A 23,940-nucleotide genomic window follows, 5' to 3' on the forward strand; every position below is an offset into this window, starting at 1 on the left:
AGGATGTTGCCGGCTCTTCAGGAGTTGAGTTACAAGGAAGGATTGAACAGGTTGAGACTTTATTCCTTGGAGCGCAGAAGAATGAGGGGAGATTTGTTAGAAGTTTAGACAATTACGAGCGGAATAGACAGGGTAGATGCGAATGGGCTCTTTCCACACGGATTAGGAGAGATAAATTACAAAAGGACTTTGCTTCAGGGTGAAAGGGGAAAGGTTTAGGGGGAACGTCCTCACTCAGAGAGTTGTGAGAGTGTGGAACGAGCTGCCATCTGATGTGGAAAATGTGGACACACTGTTAGGTTTTAAGAATAAATCTGATAGATGCATGGATGGGAGAGGTCTGGAGGGCGATGGACTGGGTGCAGGTCAATGGGACTAGCGGAATAAAGTTTTGGCACAGAGCAGAAGGGCCGAATGGCTTGTTTTCTATGCTGTAGTGTTCTATGATTTTACGATTCTATGAAGGAATATGGGGAGGTCAGTTGCCACAGGAAGAAGGGGGATGGGGAAGAGAGATCCCACAGGTGGAAGGGGGATGGAGAAGTGAGATCCCACAAGTGGAAGGCGGATGTGGAAGTGAGATCCCACAGGAGGAAGGGGGATGGGGTAGAGAGATCCGACAGGAGGTCAGGGGATGGGAAAGATAGATCCCACAGGAGGAAAGCGGAATGGGAAGGGATACCACTGGAGGGAAGGGAATGGGGAAGAGAGAACCTTCAGGAGGAAGGGGGATGGGGAAGAGAGATCTGACAGGAGGAAGGGGGATGTGGAAGATAGATCCCACAGGATGAAATAGGAATGGGAAGGGATACCACTGGAGGGAAGGGGATGGGGAAGAGAGAACCTAGAGGTGGAAGGGGGATGGGGAAGAGAGAACCTAGAGGTGGAAAGGGGATGGGGAAGAGAGAACCCATAGGAGGATGGGGGATGGGGAAAAGAGATCTGAGAGGAGGAAGGGGGATGAGGCTGAGAGATCCCACAGGAGGAAGGGGGATTGGAAGAGAGATCCGAAAGGAGGAAGGGGAATTTTTGTACGCGTGTGTTGGGTCTGAACAGAGACCCAGAGGAGATGCGGCCTCGCTCTCTGTGTATCTGGTAGTGAGCAAAGTCACAAACAGGAAAGGGCAGGGGAGGGCAATCTCACAATGGTATTTCTTTCCTTCTCACTGGGACAGTCTGCAGACGGCCTCTTGTCCCTCACCGGGAAGGGGGTGTGAATCTCTGACCCACCTCCTGCAGTCAGTGTCGGTCTGGGTGTCAGTAACAGTGAGAAGGAACATTGTCAATGGTCGTGTCACAGGCAGCAGGAAACACGGCCATTCCTGTGATTTACTACCATTAAACCAATGGCCGTTGTTCACTGATCTGATGAAGTCTCCAACATCCCTTCACAAGGAACCACAGAACCCTCCTGTCCTTGGGGAATTGCTGACCGATCCCCTGGGCATTTGTCACAATTCTTCACAATCTGATTTATCACAGTTTAACCCAAATCTCTTTACATTGAAATGACACAATAGAACAGTTTCACAGTTCCGAGTGAGAGATAAATCAAGTTACCTCAACTCCTGGCACTTGTGCAGCCCGGGTCCCAGCCGCTGGATTCCCTCACACTCAATGCGGCAGTTCCCCAGGTCGAGGTGTTTTATTGTATCACAGAGTCCGATGGCATGAGACAGGACCGCACAGTCAATCGGGGTCAGTGTCATTCCACTGAATGAAAGTGTTTCCACAGATCCCAGTGTTTCCTGAGCCAGTCCACGATTCTGAGACTCAAACAGGTAGTGCAATGTGTTCAGGAGGCTCCTTTTACCAGCTGTTATCCCTGTGTTTCCAATCTGACGTTTAACCTCCTCCTTCACCCAGTCAATCACCCGGCAGGTTGTTTCATGAGGAAATGGACCCAGAAACTCCACCAGGCCCCGAGCTGTCATTGGAGAGGAGAGACCAGCAACAAAACGGAGAAATATCTCAAATCGCCCATCTGTCGTGTTGTGGGCTTCAGTGAGGAATTTCAGGATATCCCCGGGATGTGGATTCAGGAATTGTGCGACTGCAGCTACAAACTCTTGGATGGTGAGGTGTGGGAATGTGTACACCACGCTCTGGGCAGAATCCTCTCTCTCCAAAAGCTCCATCAGGAACCCGGACAGGAACTGGGAAGGCTGAAGATTGTACTTGATCAAATCTCCATCTGTAAACACAATCTTCTTCCCGGACACTCCTCTGAAGGCCATCTGACCAACCCTGAGTAACACATCACGGGGTCCCTCAATCTCACGGCCGTGGTTTTTCAGGATGTTATAAATATAGTAGGAGTACAGTTGGGTGATGGTCTTGGGAACTCGCTGTGGGTCCCTGACTCTTTGTGTGAAGAAGGGGCCCAGTGCCAGAGCGAGGATCCAGCAGTAGGAGGGGTTGTAGCTCATGGTGTACAGGATCTCGTTCTCCTTCACATAATTGAAAACAGCTTCCGCCACCGTCTGATCTTCAAAATGTCTGATGAAATATTCCTTCCGTTCCTCACCAACAAATCCCAGGATTTCAGCCCGGACACTGATATCCGCCTTTTCCAATAAATGTAACGCAGTGGGGCGAGTGGTCACCAGCACTGAACACCCTGGGAGCAGCTTGCCCTGGATTAAACTGTACACAATGTCCGACACTTCACACCACCACTCGGGATCTGGGCACTGGTGCTTTGGTTCTGTATCTCTCCGACTGTCCGCAAAATCGATTTTGTGTTTGAATTCATCTAAACCATCGAATATAAACAGTAATCCCTCTGGGTTCTTCCAGACTTCTCTCAGGATATTCCCAAAGTAAGGATACTGATCCAGAATCAGTTCCTTCAGGTTTATTCGACAGTCAATACTGTTTAAATCTCGGAATTTGAAACTGAAGACAAACTGGAACTGTTGGTATATTTTCCCCATGGCCCAGTCATAAACAATCTTTTGTACCATCGTTGTTTTCCCGATCCCCGGGACTCCGGCCACTGCTGCTGAACTCCCAGATTTGGATTTACTCCGGGAAAAGCTGCTCTGGAATAACTGATCAGTACGGATTTTTTCCAGCTGTCTGCAGAGTTGTTTCTCTCTATATTCCTCATGGTCTCTGCCTCTTACCAGCAGCTCATGTTCCACCAGTGTCCGATCTCGAACAGTAGAAATGACCGTGAGCTCAGCGTATCGATCAGCCAGCTGGAAAACCTTCACCTTCTCCGTCATCAGGATCGTGTTCACTCTCAGTGTTTCAGTTCGAGTCCGCAGAGTCTCCTTGTGTTTCTGTTGGACATCTTCCATGGGAACAGAGAACATATTCAAAACGTTAAACGGCTCATGTGACAAAGAACTTTATAACGGTATTTCAGCATTCAGTGTTTGAGATTACATGAATAAATTCAATGCTTCCTTGGATATTAGAACAGAAAGTAAAATTCTGTTTGCAGGCACAGAATTGACAGCAGTGGATGTCCCTGAAATTGTCCAGTCCTCATGTTCTGGTTCTAGTTATTTGTGAAGGTGAACATTCCCCTGATTGCACTTTCTGAGGAAGCTTAAACAAGCATCACTCCCCACTAACATCTTAACTACATTCTACAGAGGCGTGGTTGAGAGTGTGCTGACCTTTTGCATCACAACCTGGTACTCCAGCTGCAGTGCTGCCGACAAAAAAGCCTTGCAGGGGGTGGTTAGGGGAGCAGAGAAGGTTGTTGGGGTCTCCCTACCTTCTTCCAAGACCTCTTTCAACGTCGATGCCTCCAGAAGACGCGGAGCATCATTAACAACCCCTCACACCCTCTCCATGAACTGTTTGTTCTTCTGCCATCAGGTAAGCGTTACAGGAGCATCAAAACTAAAACCACAAGGCTACTAAACAGCTTCCTCCCACAGGCAGTCAGACTGCTAAATAGCTGCTCTATCTGACTCTGCTTTGGACACTTTTAACTTGCACCGGACACTTATAACTTGATTTAAAGCAACATGTGGCTGTTGTGTTTTATTTTTTATTGTTGTGTTTATTATTTAGTGTTGCGTTTGTTATGTTATGATTGCACTGCTCCTGGGAACCGCTGTCTCATTCTACCCTGTAGAGCTGATGTACGGTTGGAATGACAATAAAGTTTTTGAATCTTGAATATCCTATTGCAATCCTGACTGCACCTCCCATTACAACAACATTTCACTATATTTAAAGCATTGTTTGACTCATTAACAGACGATGTTAATGTTGATCTGGTGTGGAACTATGGAGAGCAGGACACTGTGCATTTTGGCAAGGCTGCACACTGGGGAGTCACAGGTGTCCACTGCTCTTGCATCAAAACAGGAGCAGAATACGCGGGAAATACTCAAGTCGGGCAGCGTCTGTGGGAGAATCACAGTGAAGTTGTGGATCGATAACCCATCGGAATGACAGAGATGAAAATGGGTAGTTTTCAATCGCAGTGATGGAGGATTGGTGGAAAGATGGAATCTCTGTTAATGGAAGAAGCCACAAGGGTCTGTCTCAGTGATGTACATCGTGTCTGTGGGAGAGGGTGGTGAAGTGTTGGCAACTGCTACTCATCAGTCTTGCTGTGGGGGTGTGGGGCGCTGTCTTAGGAGGCCTCTGCCTGTCAGAGTCGACCATGGATGTCCTGCCCCTGCAAGCCGGGACACTCCGATATGGAGAGGAAGCTTCTGCCGATGTAGCAAGCTCCCTCTATCCATGCATCTGATGTACACAAAGGAACGGCAGAGACTGACACAGCTTGGCACCAGAGGTGTCGCAGGAGATGCCAGTCTGCGTTGAACACCATTTAACACTGACTCAGGGACTCCAGCTCCAGGCTTTCCCACTGGGTTTACTCCCAAACTCTTCCCCATGAGGGGTTACAGTTACAAGGCAGTGGAGTTTTGAGATCAGAGTTTTCTTGTTCCTGGGTGAGCTGTCAATCACAGCCAACAAGCCCCATCTGCCCAAAGTGACTGGTTGTAAGGCACCAGTAACCCACCTCTGCCTCTTCGCCTGTCAGAAGAAACTCTTCCACCGGGATTAGTGGCTAAACCGCACGTGAAGGCCAGGAGCTGGACAGAGGCTACTCGCCACTGGGAGCATTTAATAGTTCGTGGCAGCTCATCCGCACTGTCACCCCCCTCCCCCCCGGTTATAACAATCTTAAGCAACCGAGGGGCGATGTATTATTTACAATGAATCGGTAAATTGGTTTATTATTGTGACATGCACCACTGTAAAATGGAAAACTTTTCTGCATGCGATCCAAATAGATCATTACATCACATCGGTGCAATGAGGTTGTACAAGGCAAATTGGAACAGAATAGTTCAGGGAAACAGTGTTTCAGTTGCCGAGAAAATGCAGTGCAGGCAGACGATAAGGTAGAAGGCCAAAGGATCATTGGGAGGTCAGCGTTGAGTTTATTTGGGACTATGTTCCTAAACTGTAGAATTCAACAGCTTAAACTACAGTACTGTGCAGAAGTCTGAGGTGTATATTAGGACTGACACATTCTGTCTTTTGTTTTCTAGTTTGCACTTTATCCCGTTGTGATGCAGTTTGAACGGCATCGTCTGGATGAAAGGTGCTTTATAAATAAGTCATTATTATTATTATTATTATTATTATTATTATTATTATTATTATTATTATTATTATTATTATTATCTTAGCCTAAACTGGTAAAACTTGAGGTACAGGCATAGCCAAGCACACACATGTCTCAATTGATAGGAGATTTCAGACTATTCTCGTGGTGTATAGTGTTATGGGTTTTCGAAGATTTACACAAGTATCGCCGTGTGGGCCTAATTTATTAATACTATTCTGTAAAGCCTTTAGGATGATACCAGTTATCGATATTACCATTGGGATAAATAATACCCTGTTCGTGTTCCATAGTCTTTCATTTTGCCCTTTCAATTCAATATATTTCTGGTATTTTTTTTTACTAATTCATTTCTGTAAGTTATGTGTGTTTGGAATGGCTATATATATTTAAAAGGTTGCTTTTGCTTGTTTATCCTGTAAAATTACATCCGAACACAGATCATATATTATCCTATCTGAAATAATGTTCGGATGCAGTATGATATGAAGGACTCTAACTCCAAAAGTGGAAGAGGCTTGTATATTTAGTAAATTATGGGGTTTTTCATCAGTTGTAGTTTAAGCAATGTTTTTGTGAATGTTGTTCGCCATTTTATTTGCTTGTGCAAGTAATGAGATTCAGTTGAACTTAAAGTCGGATTGTTTGTAGTTTCTCTTATAATTTTCAGCATATATCGTCTTGGACCTATTAGTCGTTTATTCTGTATTATTGATAACTACATGTGTCAACAACCTTGTCCTGTATTGCTACAATGATCCCTTCTGTTTCTGGGAAGAAGTCTCCAACTCTGAGACAGGAGCTCGACACTTCCTTGTCGACATCTATGTCAATGGAGCTATTTGTGGATTTCAGAAAAGGCAAGATGAGGGAGCACGACACACCAGTCCTCACAGAGGGATCTGATGTGGAAAGAGTGAGCAATTCCAAATTCCTGGCTGTCAATATCTCCGAGTATCTAACCTGGACCCAATATATCGATACAGCTACAGAGAAGGCACAACAGTGGCAATATTTCATCAGGAGTTTTCAACATCACTTGAATATTTCTACAGGTGTAACTTGCAGAGCATTGTAACTGTCTGCATCACCGTCTGGTTCACGAGGAACGGAGTAAGGTGCACACTCAACGATTCAGGAGCAACTTCTCCTCTACCATGCAGCTTCCGAATGGACATTGAACCCATCGATACTGCCTCACTAATCTCTTTTTAAATTTCTATTTCTGCACTACTTATTTAGTTTAATATTTCATATAATCACACAGACATGCACAGCTATATATGTTCAACTTCCAGGCCCTGAAGCCACTTCGCTGCTCAGCCAGATCCACCGTCTGACAGGCCACATGTCTCGCATGGACAACTCCAGGTTACCGAAAGCAGTACACTACGGAGAACTCTCTCAGGGCAAGAGAGATCGTGGTGCCCCGCGCAGGAGGTACAAGGGCCAAATTAAGCAGAGGCTCCCTCAGGTAAATATGGAGGTCAACGAGTGACAGCCGCTGATCCACGGAAAAGCCAAGAATTTTGAGGAACCCAGAAGGGCGACTGCTGAAAAGAAGAGGGGATACAAGAAGATTCCAACTACCCAAGCGCCTGCATCCCAGCTGTCCCTCTGGCCCAACTGCTCCCGAGTCCACAGATTCGGAATTGGCCCCTACCGTCACCAACAATCGTGTCGTCATCCAGTACCACCACCACCCCCCGCCCCCTCACACACACAGACACACACACACACACACACACACACACACACACACACACAGACACACACACACACACACACACACACACCCTATTTGGGAAGAGAACAGGATTTAAGGTATGCTTCATGATCAGTAATGCTTGGTGGAACCCCGGAATGTCCATGCCCTCAAACCCTTTTGTTCCCCAGATCTGGAGTACCTGGTGCTGTTGTGTAAACCTTTCTGGCTGCCAAGGGAGTTCCCGGCTGTTATTATCACAGCTGTGTAATAACAACATCCCCCGGTTGTGTGTTATTGTCACAGAGGGGAGATGATTTCCTTCAGAAATCGGTCAGGACTTCCCAAACCACAAAATTTGTATCAACAGTTCCGTGTGAACAGCACTTGCCGTGTGACCGACTGCTTACATTGCCGGTGATCAGCAGGAGCTCACGAAATTCAGCTCCGATCTGTGTAAAGTCATCCAGGCAGCGAAACGACAATACAGAGATCGTATTCAGGCACAGCTCTCCACCAACAACACACACAGCTTATGGCAAGCTCTGCACCCCAATGCAGACTTCAGAGCTAAGTGCAGTGGAGCTGCCAACATCGCTGCCTGTCTCCCAGAGGATCTAAGTCTCTTTACGCTCGGTTCGATATCGCCAACACTGAGACCCCGGGGAGAGCCGACAAAGCGACCTGCACATTGGTCATCTCTGAGGCTGAAGTTCGCAGGTGTTTCCAACGAGTGGGCAGTCGCAAGCCTGCGGGACCGGACGGCGTCCCAGGGCGGGTACTCAGGATGCGCGCGGCACAACTGGCAGGTGTATTTACGGATATTTTTAATCTCACCCTCTCCTAGTGTAGAGTTCCCTCCTGCTTCAAATCATCCACCATTGTTCCTGTACCTAAAACAACTAAGGCAACATGTCTGAACGTCTGGCGTCCTGTCGCACTCACCTCAATAATAAGCAAATGCTTTGAGAGACTGGTCAACGACTGCATCTGCAGCTTGTTACCACCCACACTGGACCCCCTACAATTCACCTACCGACACAACCGATCAACAGATGACACAACAGCCACTGCTCTGCACACCTCCTTAAACATCTGGAGAAGAGGGATGCTTGTGTGAGAATGATGTTATTAGACTACAGTTCAGCATTCAATACCATCATTCCCTCCAGGCTTGACAAGAAGCTCAGAGACCTCGGCCTTCACCCTGCCTTGTGCAGCTGGGTCCTGGACTTCCTGTCAGATCACCGGCAAGTGGTAAGAGTGGGCTCCCTCACCTCTGCCCCTCTGACCCTCAACACAGGAGCCCCTCAGGGCTGTGTCCTAAGCTCCCTCCTTTACTCTCTGTATGCGCATGACTGTGTCGCTACCCACAGCTCCAATCTGCTATTTAAATTTGCTGAGGATACTATATTTATTGGCCAAATCTCAAATAATAACGAGGCAGCCTACACAGAAGAAGTCATCACCCCGACACAGTGTTGACAAGAAAACAACTTCTCCCTCAATGTCGCAAAAACAAAGGAGCTGGATGCAATGTTTCAAAGACAAGAGGAATGAAGACGGGCCAACCCCTATTGACATCAATGGATCTGGGTTTGAGAGAGTGAACAGCTTCAAGTTCCTCGGCATTCACATCACTGAGGACCTCACGTGGTCTGTACACATCAACTGTGTGGTGAAAAAGGGCACAACAGCACCTCTTTCACCTCAGATAGAACCATAGAACATTACAGCACAGAAACAGGCATTTTGGTCCTTCTTGGCTGTGCCGAACCATTTTTCTGCCTAGTCCCACTGACCTGCACCTGGACGATATCTCTCCAGACCCCTCTCATCCATATACCTGTCCAGGTTTTCCTTAAATGTCAAAGTGATCCCGTATTCACCACTCCATCTGACAGCTCATTCCACACTCCCACCACTCTCTGTGTGAAGCAGCTCCCCCCTTAATGTTCCCTTTAAATGTTTCCCCTTTCACCCTTAACCCATGACCTCTGATTTCTTTTCTCCCCTAGCCTCAGTGGAAAAAGTCAGCTTGTATTCTCTCTATCTGTACCCATCATAATTTTATACACCTCTATCAAATCACCTCCCATTCTCCTACATGCCAGGGAATAAAGTCCTAACCTATTCAAACTTTCCCTGTAACTCTGTTTCTCAAGTCCCGGCAACATCTTTGTAAACCTTCTCCGCACTCTTTCAACATTATTAATATCTTTCCTGTAATTAGGTGACCAAAACTGCATACATTACTCCACATTCGGTCTCACCAATGTCTTATACAACCTCACCATTACATTCCAACTCTTATACTCAGTACTTTGATTTATGTTTTATGATTTATAAAGCTCTCTTTATGACCCTATCTACTTGTGACGCCACTTTTAGGGAATTATGTATCTATACTCCCAGATCCCTCTGTTCTACTGCCCTCCTCAGTGTCCTACCATTTATCTTGTATGTTCTAACTTGGTTTGAGCTTCCGAAGTGCAATACCTCACACTTGTCCGCATTAAACTCCATCTGCGGTTTTCCAGTCAATTCCTCCAACTGGTCCAAATCCCTCTGCAAGCTTTGAAAACCTTCCTCATCGTCCACTACACCTCCAATCTTTGTATCATCAGCAAATTTGCTGATCCAATTTGCCACATTCTCATCCAGATCATTGAGATAGATGACAAATAACTGGACCAAGCACTGATCCCCATGGCACATCACTAGTCTCAGGCCTCCACTCAGAGTAGCAATCCACCACTACCACTCTCTGGCTTCTTCCATTGAGCCAATGTTTAATCCAATTTACTACCTCTCCATGTATATCTAGCGACTGAATCTTCCTAACTAACCTCCCATGCGGGACCTTATCAAAGGCTTTACTGAAGTCCATGTATACAACATCCACTGCCTTCCCTTCATCCACTTTCCTGGTAACTTCCTCGAAAAACTCTAATAGATTGGTTAACCATGATCTACCACGCACAAGGCCATACTGACTTTTTCTAATAAGTCCCTGTCTATCCAAATACCTGGAGACCCTATCTCTTAGTATTCCTTCCATTAATTTACCTACTACCGATGTCAAACTTAGCAGCCTATAATTTCACGGCTTACTTTTTGAGCCTTTTTTAAACAACGGAACTACATGAGCTATCCTCCAATCCTCTGGCACTCGATCCGTGGATATCGACATCAGGTCATGCGGATTTATCTACTCTGATTTGCCGCAAGCACCTCCTCTTATTTAATCTGTATAAGTTCCATAACCTCCCTACTTGTTTGCCTTGTTTCCATAGACTCCATTCCATTTTCCTTAGTAAATACAGATGCAAAAAACCCATTTAACATCTCTCCCATTTCTTTTGGTTCCATACATAGCCGACCACTCTGATCTTCAAGAGGATCAATTTTATGTCTTATTATCCTTTTGCTCTTAACATACCTGTAGTTCTTAAAATTATCGTTCACCCTGACTGCCAAAGAAACCTCATGTCCTCTTTTAGCCCTCCTGATTTCTTTTTTAAGTATTTTCTTACTCTTTTTATACTCCTCAAGCATCTTATTTCCTCCTTGTTGCCTATACATGTTATACATCTCTCTTCTTCTTTATCACAGTTCCAATATCCCTCGATAGCCAAGGCTCCTTATTCTTATTCATTTTGTCTTCAACCCTGACAGGAACATACAAACTCTGCACTCTCAAAATTTCTCCTTTGAAGGTCTCCCACTTACCAATCACAATCACAACCTGTCCCAATCTACGATTTTTAGATCCCTTCTCATTTCTTCAAATTTGGCCCTTTTCAGGTTTAGAACGTCAAGCCGAGGACCAGATCTATCTTTATCCATGATCAAGTTGAAACTAATGACGTTATGATCACTGGAACGAATGTGCTCCCCTACGCACACTTCCGTCACCTGCCCTAACCCATTTCCTAATAGGAGATCTAATATTGCATCTTCCCTCGTTGGTACATCTATATATTGTTTTAGAAAACGTTCCTGAACACATTTTACAAACTCTAACCCATCTAGACGTTTAACAGTATGGGAGTCCCAATACTTGTGTGGAAAATTAAAATTTCTGTCTCCTGCAGTTGTCTGTTATCTCTCTGCAGATTTGCTCCTCCAATTCTCTCTGACTATTGGGTAGTCCATAATACAACCCTATTAATGTGGTCATACCTTCCTGTTTCTCAACTCCACCCATATGGCCTCAGTAGACAAGCCATCTAATCTGTCCTGCCGAAGCACTGCTGTAATATTTTCCCACCACCCACCCTTCACCCCTCTGTCTCTATCACGTCTGAAACATCAGAACCCTGGAACACTGAGCTGCCAGTCCTGCCCCTCCTGTAGCCAAGGTTCAGTAATGGCTATGATGTCATAACTCCATGTGTCAATCCAGGCCCTCAGCTCATCTGCCTTTTCCACAACACTCCACGCTTTAAAATATACACACCTCAGAAGATTATTACCAACACACACAACCTTGCTATTTGTGACCTTGCATGAACTACCAACATCATTTATTTTTACCCCCGTTCCACTATCGACTCTGGCACTCTGGTTCCCATCTAGTTTAAACCCTCCCCAATAAAACTAGCAAACCTCCCTGCAAGTATATTGGTGTCCTTGTAGTTCATGTGTAACCCGTCTCTCTTGTACAGGTCCCACCTGCCCCTGAAGAGGTCCCGATGATCTAGAAATCTGAAACCCTGCCCCCTACACCAGTTTCTCAGCCACGTGTTCATCTGCCAGAGCATCGCACTCTTACCCTCACTGGCACGTGGCACAGGCAGCAATCCGAAGATTACTACCCTCTATCTCCTGTTTTTCAATTTCCTACCAAGCTCTCTGTCCTCACTCTTCAGGACATCCTGACTCTTTCTACCTATGTCATTGGTACCGATGTGTACCACGACATCTGGCTGATCACCCTCCCACCTCAGAATGCTATGCACGCGATCAGAGATATCCCTGACCATGGCACCCTGGAGGCAACAAACCATCCGGGAGTCTCTGTCACAACCACAGTATCTCCAGTCTGTACCCCTGACTCTGGAGTCCCCTATCACTACCGCTCTCCTCTTCCTCCTCCCTCCGTTCTGCACTGCAGAACCAGACTCAGTGCCAGAGATCCGGCTGCCGCAGCTTGTCCCAGGTAAGCCATCCTCCCTCCGCCCCCCAACGGTATCCAAATTGGTATACATATTTTGGAGTGGAATGGCCACAAAAGAACCCTGCATTAACTGCCCTTCCCCCTTCACTCAACTGACGGTAATCCAATTACCTGTGCCCTGTTCCTTAGGTGTAACTACCTCCTGGAAGCTACTATCTATAACCTGCTCAGTCTCCCGAATGATCCGGAGGTCATCCAGCTCCTGCTCCAGTTCCCTAAAGCGCTATGTTAGGAGCTGCAGCTGGATGCACTTCTTGCAGGGATCATTGTCAGGAACACTGGAGGTCTCCCTGACTTCCCACATCCTGCAAGAGGAGCATTCCGACATCCTGCCTGGCATATTCTTTCGTATGAACAAAAAAAAAACAGAAAAACAGTTCGGTGAGATGGTTGAGGACGTTGGGATGGGCCCCTAAATGCAAACGATTTTCTATAGGGGCACCATTTTGTGTATCCTGACTGGCTGCATCACTGCCTGATATGGGAACTGTACTTCTCTCAATTGCAGTACTCTGCAGAGAGTGGTGCGGACAGCCCAGTGCATCTGTAGATGTGAACCTCCTACTACTAAGGTCATTTCGGACGGGGTAAAAAGGGCCCGAAGGATCATTCTGGACCCAAGTCTCACCAGGCACAAACTGTTCCAGCTGCTACCATTCGGGAAATGGTACCACAGCTTAATAGCCAGGACCAACAGGCTCCGGGACAGCTTCTTCCACCAGAGCATCAGACTGATTAATTCACGCTGATACAATTCTATTTCCACAATTGTGTACATAAATACAGACTCACTGCACACACTTTACTGTAATCGTGCTGATGGCGCAGAAAAACAACTTTCACGACATGTGTCCATGATATTAACCCTGATCCTGAAAATTTTTATCTGGCTGCTGTCTCATTTTTTTAGATCTGTTATTCATCATCCTCATACTGTCCTCCTTCATATCAATCTGAGTGCGCTCCAGTGCACATGGTGTTTTCCAGAAATTGCTACTTAAGTTCTTATTTTTTTGTATATTTTCCAGATTTGTTTCAGAGCAGGATAATTTACCAAAATTACACATCAATATGGGCACAGTGAGTGTTTACTACCTTCATTATATTTTTACTGTTCAGCTCTGTTTGGCAGATTTTCTTGATCCTTGATGTAAATTCAAAGTTTGTTCAGCCAAGCAGTAAATTCAGATTTTCTTCAGCCTTGAAGTAAATTTTGTTAGAAGGTTTTCCTTTATCACACGATGATCTATTTTCTTTGCTTATTGATATCCTAAATATCCGTTTCATATTCTGTTGCATTGCATCCTGATGCTCTGTTTGATATTCTACCGGCTCTATTGCACCTTTCTTTATGTTTAATCATGTTCTGTACTTTCCTAGTCTAAAGTTCATGCTTATATATTTGGAAATTAGTTCCAGTATTTGAAATGTTTGTTTCAGCTTTACTGATGCAAGAGCAAATAATTTCAAATCCTCAATGTATAGCTGTGTCAAGGTAAAATTTGTATTTTTTTCTGATTAGATACCTGATTTTTGTCTGTTTCAGTAAATTATGAGTGGGCTTAAAACCAGACAAAACCACAGTGGGCTTAGTGAGTCGCTCTGGAAAACCCCTCCATTTATTTTGTTAGTTGTCGTTGTTCCTCTGTGGTTGTTAATAGGACGATTATTTTACGCGAATGCTTCATCAGTTCTAGAAATTTCACAAGCATTGTATGAATTTTATATATATTTGGAACTTCTCTTAAACACACGAGGAACAGAATCAGATGTGTTTTTTTTATTGACAATATAACACTGTAAGTTTTCTGCTTTCCACAGTGTTTGAAATAGAATTACATAATCTGTTCTGTTGTTCAAACCCAAACGGTATTCTGTCTGCTCTCCTGTGAGTATATTGTGATTATCGAAGTTGTTATCTGAGTTGTTATTAGTTATGAGATGTACGATGCTATCATTTTAGATATAAAATTGTCTTATTATTGTTGAGAGCCAATAATAACATAGTAGGTGACCATTTAGCAGTCTTATAAATGCAGAAAAAAGCTGTCTTTGAGGCTGGTGGTATATACCTTCAGCCTTTTATATGTTCTCCCCCATGGGAGTATGACAGAGAGGATGTATGAGGTGGTTTGGGGTTCAGCAGCAAGGCTTTGGTTCGGGTTTGTGTCTTGCCAGCTTGATTGAGTTCCTCCAGGAGGTGACAAAGGTGATGGATGCAGTTACACATAGATTTTGTCTACTTGTATATTGGTAGAGTGTTTGACAAAGTTCCACATGGGAGGCTCATACAGAATATTAACATGCTTGAGAACTGTGGGGAATTGTCCTGGCTGCCGGGGACACAAACTGGGAGAAATTTCTTGGCAGCCGGGTGGTGAATCTGTGAAGTTATTGTCATAGACGGCTGAGTGAGACACTTGATTGAATATATTTAACATGCAGCTCGATATGTTCCTGATTATGAAGAATGTCAACGTTTACTGGGAAAATGGGGTAGAGAGGAATTGAAGAGTAAATTCACTGAGCCGAATGGCTTAGTTCTGCTACTAGGTCTTATGGTTTTAGTGAACATCTGGAGTCTTGTGTTCACTTCTGATTGTCCAGCTCTTGGAAGGATTGGAGAGGGTGAAGAACAGGTTCATCAGGATCTTGCCTGGAGTCGGTGACATGTGCTACAAGAAGAAGTTCGATAAACTTGGTTTGTTTATTCTGGAGTTAAAATAGAGATCTGACAGAGGTGTACAAGTTTGAGAGATGAGAGTTTGGTCGACAGCCTATATTTTGTTGTTTTATTTTTACATATGACTGGTGTCTGGTACCAGAGGGCATTTGGTTAAGGTGAGATGGGGTAAATTTACAGCAATTGTGGGTAGTTTTTTAACATAGTTGTGGTGCCTGGAATTTACTGTCTGAGTCAACATGGCTTTGTGAAGGGAAGGTCGTGCCTCACGAGGCTAATTGAGTTTTTTGAAGAGGTAACAAAAAGCAATTGATGAAGGTACGGTAGTAAATGTGGTCGACATGGAGACACTCACGAGAGACTCATCCAGAAAGTCATGAGGCACGGGATAGGTGGAACCTTGGCTGTTTGGATAAATAATTGGCTTACAGGAAAAAAGCAGAGGGTAGTAGTGGAAGGAAAGTATTCTGCCTGGAGGTCTGTGACTAGTGGAGTGCCGCAGGGATCTGTCCTGGAGCCCCTGCTATTTGTGATTTTTATAAATGACCTGGATGTAGAGGAGGAAGAATGGGTGAGTAAATTTGTGGATGACATGAAGATTGGAGGAGTTGTGGATGGAGCTATAGGTTGTCGAAGGTTACAAGAGGATACAGACGGTGCAGATTTGGGCAGAAAAGTGGCAGATGGGGTTCAATCCGGATAAGTGTGAGGTGATGCATTTTGGAAGGACAAACCAGAATGCTGAGTACAAGTTTAATCGTTGGTTACTTAAGAGTGTGGATGAACAGAGGGAGCTTGGTGTTCAAATCCATACATCCCTTAAGGTCGCTGCACGGATTGATAGGATAGTTAAGAAGGGCGATGGGATGCTAAGCTTCATTAATAGGCAGATTGAGTTCAAGTGTGGAGAGGCAAAGTTGCAGATCTACAACTCTCTGGTGAGACCGCACTTAGAGTATTGTGTTCAATTCCAGTCACCTCATTATAGGAAGGATGTGGAAGCTATGGAGAGGGTGCAGAGGAGATTTACCAGGATGTTGCCTGGTTTGGAGAACAAGTCATGTGAAGCAAGGTTAGCAGAGCTGGGACTTTTCTCTTTGGAGCGCAGAAGGATGAGAGAGCACTTGATAGAGGTCTAAAAAACTAATAAGAGGCATAGATAGGGTGGATTGCTAGTACCTGTTTCCCAGGTCACCAACAGCAAACACTAGAGGGCGTATGTACAAAGTTAATGGAGGGAAGTTTAGGGGAGACATCAGGGGTAAGTTTTTTACAAAGGTTTGTGGGTGCCTGGAACAACTTGCCAGGGATGGTGGTGGAAGCTAAAACATTAAGGGTATTTAAGAACCTCTTGGACAGGCACATGAATGAAAGAAAAATAGAGGGTCACGGGGTAGTGTGGGTTTAGTACTCTTTTTAAAGGAATACGTGGGTCGGCACAACATCCAGGGCGGAAGAGCCTGTACCGTGCTGTAGTATTCTAGTGTCTAGAGTGTAGTGACTAGGGTCATGTCGGAGGTAACTGTGTGATAGATGCTCCTAGTTATACATGAATGTGCAGGAAATGCAAGGAAATGGTCAATAATATAAGAAAGGATACCAATGTATATACTTTTTTCTTTCCCAGATATATAAATAGTGAAAAAAGGGAGAGGGTCGATATCGGACCACTAGAAACTGCTGTTGTAGTTGCAGTAACGGGTGAAAAGGAAATGCCAGACAAACTCTGTGCAAGTCACTGGCAGAATTCCAAAAGGTAAAGAACATCAGCGAACAGAATTGCATGTAGTGCTATTACAGAGGAAAAGGGGCTTGGAAGATGAAAGGTCTGAAGATAGAAAAGTCACCTTGACTGGGTCAAGGAGTCTCCCAAGGGTGTGCGGGGATTCCCAGAGCGTTAGGACTTGGAGTGAAGGCTTCATCAGAACCAACAGCTGGATTAATAGAAAAATACAATGTAGAATATTCAAGTTGCAAGAGAGATTCTTTGAATTGTTACTTGAATCCAGATAGCGCAGAATGATTAATGGCGAATTTTGATTCCCAGGTTTTACCAAGTCACAGACTAACACTTGAGATGTGGTTTAAACTGTGCATTTGATCACTCACCTATCAGCTGAGTGGGTAATTCAGATAAACCTTGGGCGATGTTCATGTATTCCTGTGGATCAGGACCTGTTTAAATATAAAAATGAATCCATTGAAACAGAGCTGAAATAATTAAAATAACTAAATTGTTTATCTCATTGTGCCTTTGTGTTCAGTGCGTGGTTTTAACATACCGAGTTCCTGTATTTCCCTCAGTATTCTGTCCAACTTCGGTAACTCAGTCCTCCACATCAGAAAGGATTCCCACATCGCCCTCCGGGCCCGGGAGCCTTTGCCATTCACCAGACTGAGGAAGAGTCTGGAACTCTCTGCCCGGTTTCCCTTCTCTATCAGCTCAGTGACTTTCTACAAAAGGAAACAATGGACTTACTGTGGAGCAGACAGACAGACATGGAGAATGTGCAGGAAAGTATCTGTTCATGGCCCCAGTAGCTTCAGAACAGATGCAGTCACTGGGCTGCTGCCTCATCCTCTCTGGGTTCAGTCATTAACAGAGAAACAGTAACTGAAGGAAATTCTAAATCAATAGTGTGTAAGAATAAGGATTTACTGACACTCTGCAGTAGATGCGATGTGATTAATTTCCTTGATCTGTCAATGTGCAGCATTACATCAACAAGATGTGACAACAAGAACGGAAGAGAGGGGAGAGAGAGAGAGCAAAATCAAATGGATGGCGGGCATCACTGAATCATGGCTGACAAAAGTTTATAGTTGGATGGTTAAATCCAAGGATAAATATTGAATCGAAAGGATACGCAGGTAGGTGAAAGTGTTGGGTCGAAACTGCTGTCATTAAAAATGAGAAGTCCTGAGAAAGAGGTGAGGTCGGATTAGATGATTTGGATGTTAAGAAACTGCGTGAGTAAAGTGACCCTGAAGGAAATTATATACAGGCATGTTAACAGTAGCCAGGATGTGGGCTACAAATTACAACGGGGGAGAGGAGTGGCATGGAAAAAGGTCAATGCTAAAATTGTCACGGGGAGTTTCAATATCCAGGTAGCTTTGGAAAATCAGGTCGGTACTGAATCCCAAGTGAAGGAATGTATAGAATGCCTATGAGATGGCTTCTGAGAGAAGCTTATGGTTGAGCCCACTACAGGAAAGGCAGATCTGGATTCTGTGTTGTGTATTGAACCAGATTTGATTAGGAAGCTTCAACTGAATAAACCCTTAAGAGGCAGTGATCATAAAATAGAAAAACTCAGCCAGCAGGTTGAAAGGGAGAAGGTAAAGTTAGAGGTATCAGTGCTACAGTAGAATAAATGAATTACCTAGGCATGAGAGCGGAGCTGGGCATTAATAAATTCGAAAATGACACTAACAGGGACAATGGCAGAGCAGGAATGGCTGAAGTTTCTCGGAGGACAAACAATCACAATGATGAAGAATTATTCTAAAGGGAGGATGATCAACCGTGGCTGACGAGGTAGTCAAAGCAGCACAAAAGCAAAGGTGAGGGCACAGAGTATTACAAAATATAGCAGAAAGCTGGAGGACTGGGATGTTTTTACAAATCAACAGAAGGTAATTCAAAAACCGTAAATAGAGAAAATATGAAATAGGAAGGCAGGCGAGAGAATAATGTAAGATAGCTTACCAAAATGTACGTCTGATATATGAAGATTGAAAGAGAGGAGAGTGGATATTGGACCACAGAAAATGACAGTGGAGAGGTACTGTCAGGGGACAAGGAAATGCCGGAAGATATTGGTCAGCATTTTGCGTCAGTCCTCATTGTAAAAACACTAGAACGTGCCAGATATTTGAGAATGTCCGGTGGCAGAAGTGAGTGTATTTGCAATTATTGCGGAGAAGTCGATCGGAAAGCTGAAAGTTCTGAAGATAGATGAGTCCAGATGAACTCACCCGATTGCTTCTGAAAGAGGAGGCTGAAGAGATTGTGGAGACATTAGTAATGATCGCTCAAGAATCACTAGATTTTGGAATGGTTCCGGAGGACAGATCATTTTTAAACTATAGGCCAGTTAGTCTGATCAGCGTTTGGGAAGATGTCAGCAGCTGATAATTGAGGATAAGGTTTTGGGGTATTCGGACGCACATGATAAGAAAAAGGCCAACATCCATGGAAGGGAATCATGCCTGACAGAACTGTTGGAATTTTTTCAGAGAACAGCATGCTGGGTCGACAACAGAGAGTCAGTGCAAGTTGTTTACTTGGACTTCCCGAGGACCTTTGACCAGGTGTCCCACATAGACCGATGAAAAAATGGACATATCAGTGGCAATTGGAATGTGGTATTGTGAGGTACGTGGCCATATACTTTAGCAGAAATAATGAAGAAGTAGACTATTTTTGAATCTGGGAGAAAATTCAGAAATCGGAGTTGTAAAGGGTCTCTGGAGACCTGGTGCAGGATTCCGTGCAGGTTGAGTCTGTGTTAGGAAAGACAAATACAATGCCAGTATTCATTTCGAGAGGATCAGAATATAAGCACAAGCACTGGCCAGACCGCACCTGCATATTTTGATCCCCTGATCAGAGAAAATATGTGATGGCGTTGTGAAAAATCCAGAGAGGAATCTAACCGAACAGAACCTGTGATATTAAACTAGATTTTGATGGGAATGGATCCTGGATGCACCTGTAGTGGCTGGAGTGTGGGAGTATGAGGGGGAATCTAGTTGCAACCTGTGGAATATCAAAAGGCATTGAGAGGACGTGGAGATGATGCTTCTAAGTGGGGGAGTCTAGAACCGGACGGAACAGCCTCAGATTAGAGGGACGTCCATTTAGAGCAGAGATGAGGAGATTATTTAGCTGAGGAGTAGTGAATCTGTAGAATTCATTGGCAGTGACAGCTGCGGAGAATAGGTCATTGAGTATATTTAAAACAGAGGTTGATATCTTCTTGACTAGTGATCAGAAAAGTTCACTGGGCGAAGGCAGGAGAATGGGGTTGAGGGGGATAGTAAATCCCCATGATGTAATGGCGGAGCAGAATCGATGGGCCTAATGGACAATTGTGCTCTTATGGTCTCATGATGTGTAAAGACAAAATAAGATTAAGAAATGTCAGTGCGGCTATCTTATAATGGAGATGGTTACTGCCTGGCACTCATACTGTAAAATGGTAATGACTTCCTGAACGCAGGCATGGGCTTCCTGATTAACTGAAAAATTATGAATTAAACTTTGAATAGTCTTCAAGCAACATACACCTATGCTGGAATTAAGGTAACTGAATATGGATGGGCTTAGGACATTGCTCTGAGAAATAAGAGAGGCAGCGTTTAAGGGTAAGCACAACGTTGTGGGCCGAAGGGCCTGTACCGTGCTGTACTGTTCTATGTTCTATGTTCTCTGTCCCGGATTTGAATGGATGATCTCCTAGAACAGTTACCAGTAGGGAATTGGAAAGGTTTTCCATAACACGATGAATGGACAACAATTATGTAACAAATCTGCATAATTCCCTGATGGTCCACTGCACTGTAAAATAATCCCTCAGTTTCACTACTACCAGGTCTGAGGAGTTACCGTTGTGAAAGAAATTTAACCAGTAAAGCAGACGTCTCCAGATGACGAATTTATAGATCGGCATCATATTTACAGATTACCCATCTTGCCTTTGGATAATGCCTGTGTGATTCATTACAAACAGCGCCAATGAATCCCAACGGGAACAGAGTTCCTCACGGGTGCAACACACTTGATTTTCTAATACCACTCATGGCTGAATAGGTCAGATCTAGGACAAGACAATCACTGTTTGTGAGCTCCAAGGAGCTGAAATGGTGTGTCCCTGTCTCTCATTAGTCAGATATTCAGCAAGTTAGCAGATTTATTTTTTGTTTGCCCCTTCCCTTTCAGGACAACCTGTTGATTTTTTGGGATCATGAGATATCAGCCAGTCAGCAGATTTATGTTTTGTGCTTTCTTCTGCACTTTTAGATCAAACTGTTGATGTTTGTGGTCGTACGATATCAGCTTTGTGCGTGATCTTTCACATCCAATCAATCTCAGAGTTTTTCGTGGAAGTTAACAAGAAAGTTGATGCAGGCAAGCTTGTGGATATTGTCTACATGGACGTCAGCACGGTATTTGTCAAGGTCCCGTATAGGAGGTCGGTCTAGAAGATTCAGTTGCTTAGCATTCAAGATAAAGTAGTAAACTGGATTAGACACTATAGATTGTTGCATTTCTGATTGGTGCCTGTATCTCGTGCAGTGACACGGGGATCGGTGCTGTGCCTGTTGTTGTTTGTCATCTATATCAATGATCTGGTTGAAATTACGGTTAACAGCATCAGCAAATTTGCTGTTGACTCCAACATTTGGAAGGTGCAGTGGACAAAGAGGAAGACTACACGACCTTGCAGTGAGGTCTGGACCAACTGAAGAATGCGCTTAAAAGGGGAAGATGCAACTTAATGCAGGCTGATGGACCAATCAGTGTAGATCTTACTGAGAGACCGGTAGAACAAAGTGATCTGGGAATACAGGAACATAAGTCATTAAAAGTGGCAGCAAATGTTGCTAGGCTCTGAAAGAAAGTTTCTTAGCGCATTAACCTTGGTAAATGAAAATATCGTGTACGATATGATGTTGTATAAGACGTTGGAGAGGCCTATGGAGAGACAGATGGAAATAAGTTTGAAAGAGTTCAGAAAAAAACATTACAAGGATCTTACCTGGACTGGAAAACCTAAGTTATAAGAAAAGAGTGAACTGATTAGGACTTTATTCGTTGGAACATGCAAGATTGAGCGGAGATTTGATAGAAGTGTACACAATTACATTGGGATATAGATCGGATAAATGCAAGCAGGCATTTTGTACTGAGGTAAAGAGGTACTACAACAAGAGGTGATCGCTAAAGGGTGAAAGGTGAAAAGTTCAAAGGGTACAAAGGTGAAACCGGTTTACTCAGAGGGTGGTGAGAGTGCAAAACTGGCTAGCAGGGCAAGTAGTGCAAGTGGTGAAGAGAATTCTGAATAGATACTTGCATAATGAGCGTATAGAGCGCCATGGCCCGGTACAGGTCAATGGGAATAAGTAGATTCTGTAGTCTGCCATGCAATAGATGGGCCAAAGGCCTGTTTCTGCACTGTAATTTGCTGTGACTATGACAAGTCAGCCACACATTGTTTGGGAACTCACGGAACCAAGACAAGCTGTGGTTAGCTGGTTTCCCTCCCTCAGGTACCGCAGTGAAGCCGGTTGGCCCAATTGACAGATTAATACTCATCCTGGATTAATGAGATGAGGTGAAGCTACCCGACGGTTCAGCCAAGTTTTGAAATTAGTTTCAGACTGAATGACTTTTGGAAGTCCAGATATGCAGCCACTGCTCTTACTTCACACTGATAAATACAGCAGGTGATACAGGAAAAGGTGATGCTAAACCTGCAGTTCCCAGTGCTCCCCACCTTAAAAACTGAAACCAGATCTGCGAGAGACAAGACAGAGCTCAATGTCTCCATTCCCAGGTCGATCTCCTAAAACGTGCAGGAGATTAATGTTGATCACAATTCCCCCTGATACCAGCAGATCAGTGACAATACACGAACTGCACTCACCTCATTTTCTTCTCTACTGAAATGTCCCTCCTTTGTCAACATCAAACCGAGTCTCTCAACCTTTTCTTCAATTGCTTGTTTGAGTCTGTCCCTGTAGAACTTTGTCAGTTGGTACAGTCGATATTCCTCCCCCTCTGCCAGGAGGTCGGAGATTGTAAACTCTGGCTCTGTGAATATAAAAAGGTAAATGTAGGCGTGAACTCAGATATCCCTCGTCTCCACCGTTCTCACCCAACTCAACAAAAAACCATGTCTTGAACCTGCCTACAGATACAAAATTGGATTAATTCTCCATCTCCAACACCATCACACTGAGCACGGAGTCTCCCTCTGGCTGTGTGCACAGACCACTGCTGTTCACTCTGCTGACCCACGACTGTGCTGCAACACACAGCAAGAACGACAAGTCAGCTTACAGAGAGGAGGTGCAGCAGCTAACGGACTGGTGCAGAGCCAGCAGCCTGTCTCTGACTGTGAACAAAACTAATTTCTTGGTGTACATCTAGCTGAGAATCTCAACTGGTCCCACAACACCAGCTCCACAGAAAAGAAAGCCCAGCAGCGTCTCCACTTTCTGCGAATGCTGAGGAAAGTCCATCTCCCACCCCCCATCCTCATCACATTCTACAGGGGTTGTATTGAGAGCATCCTGAGCAGCTGCACCACTGCCTGGTTCGGAAATTGCACCATCTCAGACCGCAAGACCCTGTAGCATATAGTGAAGCCAGCTGAGAAGACCATCGAGGTCTCTCTTCCCGCCATCACGGACACTTACGCCACACGCTGCATCCGTAAAGCCAGCAGCATTATAAAGGATCCATGCACCCCTCATACAATCTCTTCTCCCTCCTGCCAGCTGGGAACATGCACCGAAGCATTCGGGCTCTCCCGGCCAGACTACGTAACAGTTTCTTCCCCCAAGCTATCAGAATCCACAATACCCAGCGCCTGGACTGACACCTTATTGCCCTATTGTCACGTATATAATGTCTGCACTGTTTTGTGCACTTTATGTAGTCCTAGATTGGTGTGTAGTTTAGTGTAGTTGTTGTGTGTGTGTTTCTTTTCCTCTGTGTTGTTTTTTACGTAGTTCAGTCTAATTTG

General features: G+C 44.6%; 1 protein-coding gene and 1 long non-coding RNA gene across 2 annotated transcripts; one reads left to right on the plus strand and one right to left on the minus strand.

The window, feature by feature from the left end:
- Positions 1 to 1,330: 1,330 nt before the first annotated feature.
- Positions 1,331 to 23,940, minus strand: LOC132390396 (NACHT, LRR and PYD domains-containing protein 3-like). Its single transcript, XM_059963004.1, has 4 exons — positions 22,837 to 23,940; positions 17,464 to 17,635; positions 17,291 to 17,356; positions 1,331 to 3,298 (listed from the first exon to the last, which is right to left on the minus strand). Exons 1-4 carry the CDS (start codon positions 22,876 to 22,878, stop codon positions 1,557 to 1,559), a joined length of 2,022 nt encoding a protein of 673 aa, XP_059818987.1. The 5' UTR covers positions 22,879 to 23,940; the 3' UTR covers positions 1,331 to 1,556.
- Positions 16,207 to 21,692, plus strand: LOC132390397 (uncharacterized). Its single transcript, XR_009510896.1, has 3 exons — positions 16,207 to 16,937; positions 17,896 to 18,052; positions 19,424 to 21,692. It is a non-coding gene; the product is annotated as an uncharacterized LOC132390397 (long non-coding RNA).

This window comes from Hypanus sabinus, unplaced genomic scaffold (assembly GCF_030144855.1).
Source record: "Hypanus sabinus isolate sHypSab1 unplaced genomic scaffold, sHypSab1.hap1 scaffold_883, whole genome shotgun sequence".
NCBI lineage: Eukaryota > Metazoa > Chordata > Chondrichthyes > Myliobatiformes > Dasyatidae > Hypanus > Hypanus sabinus.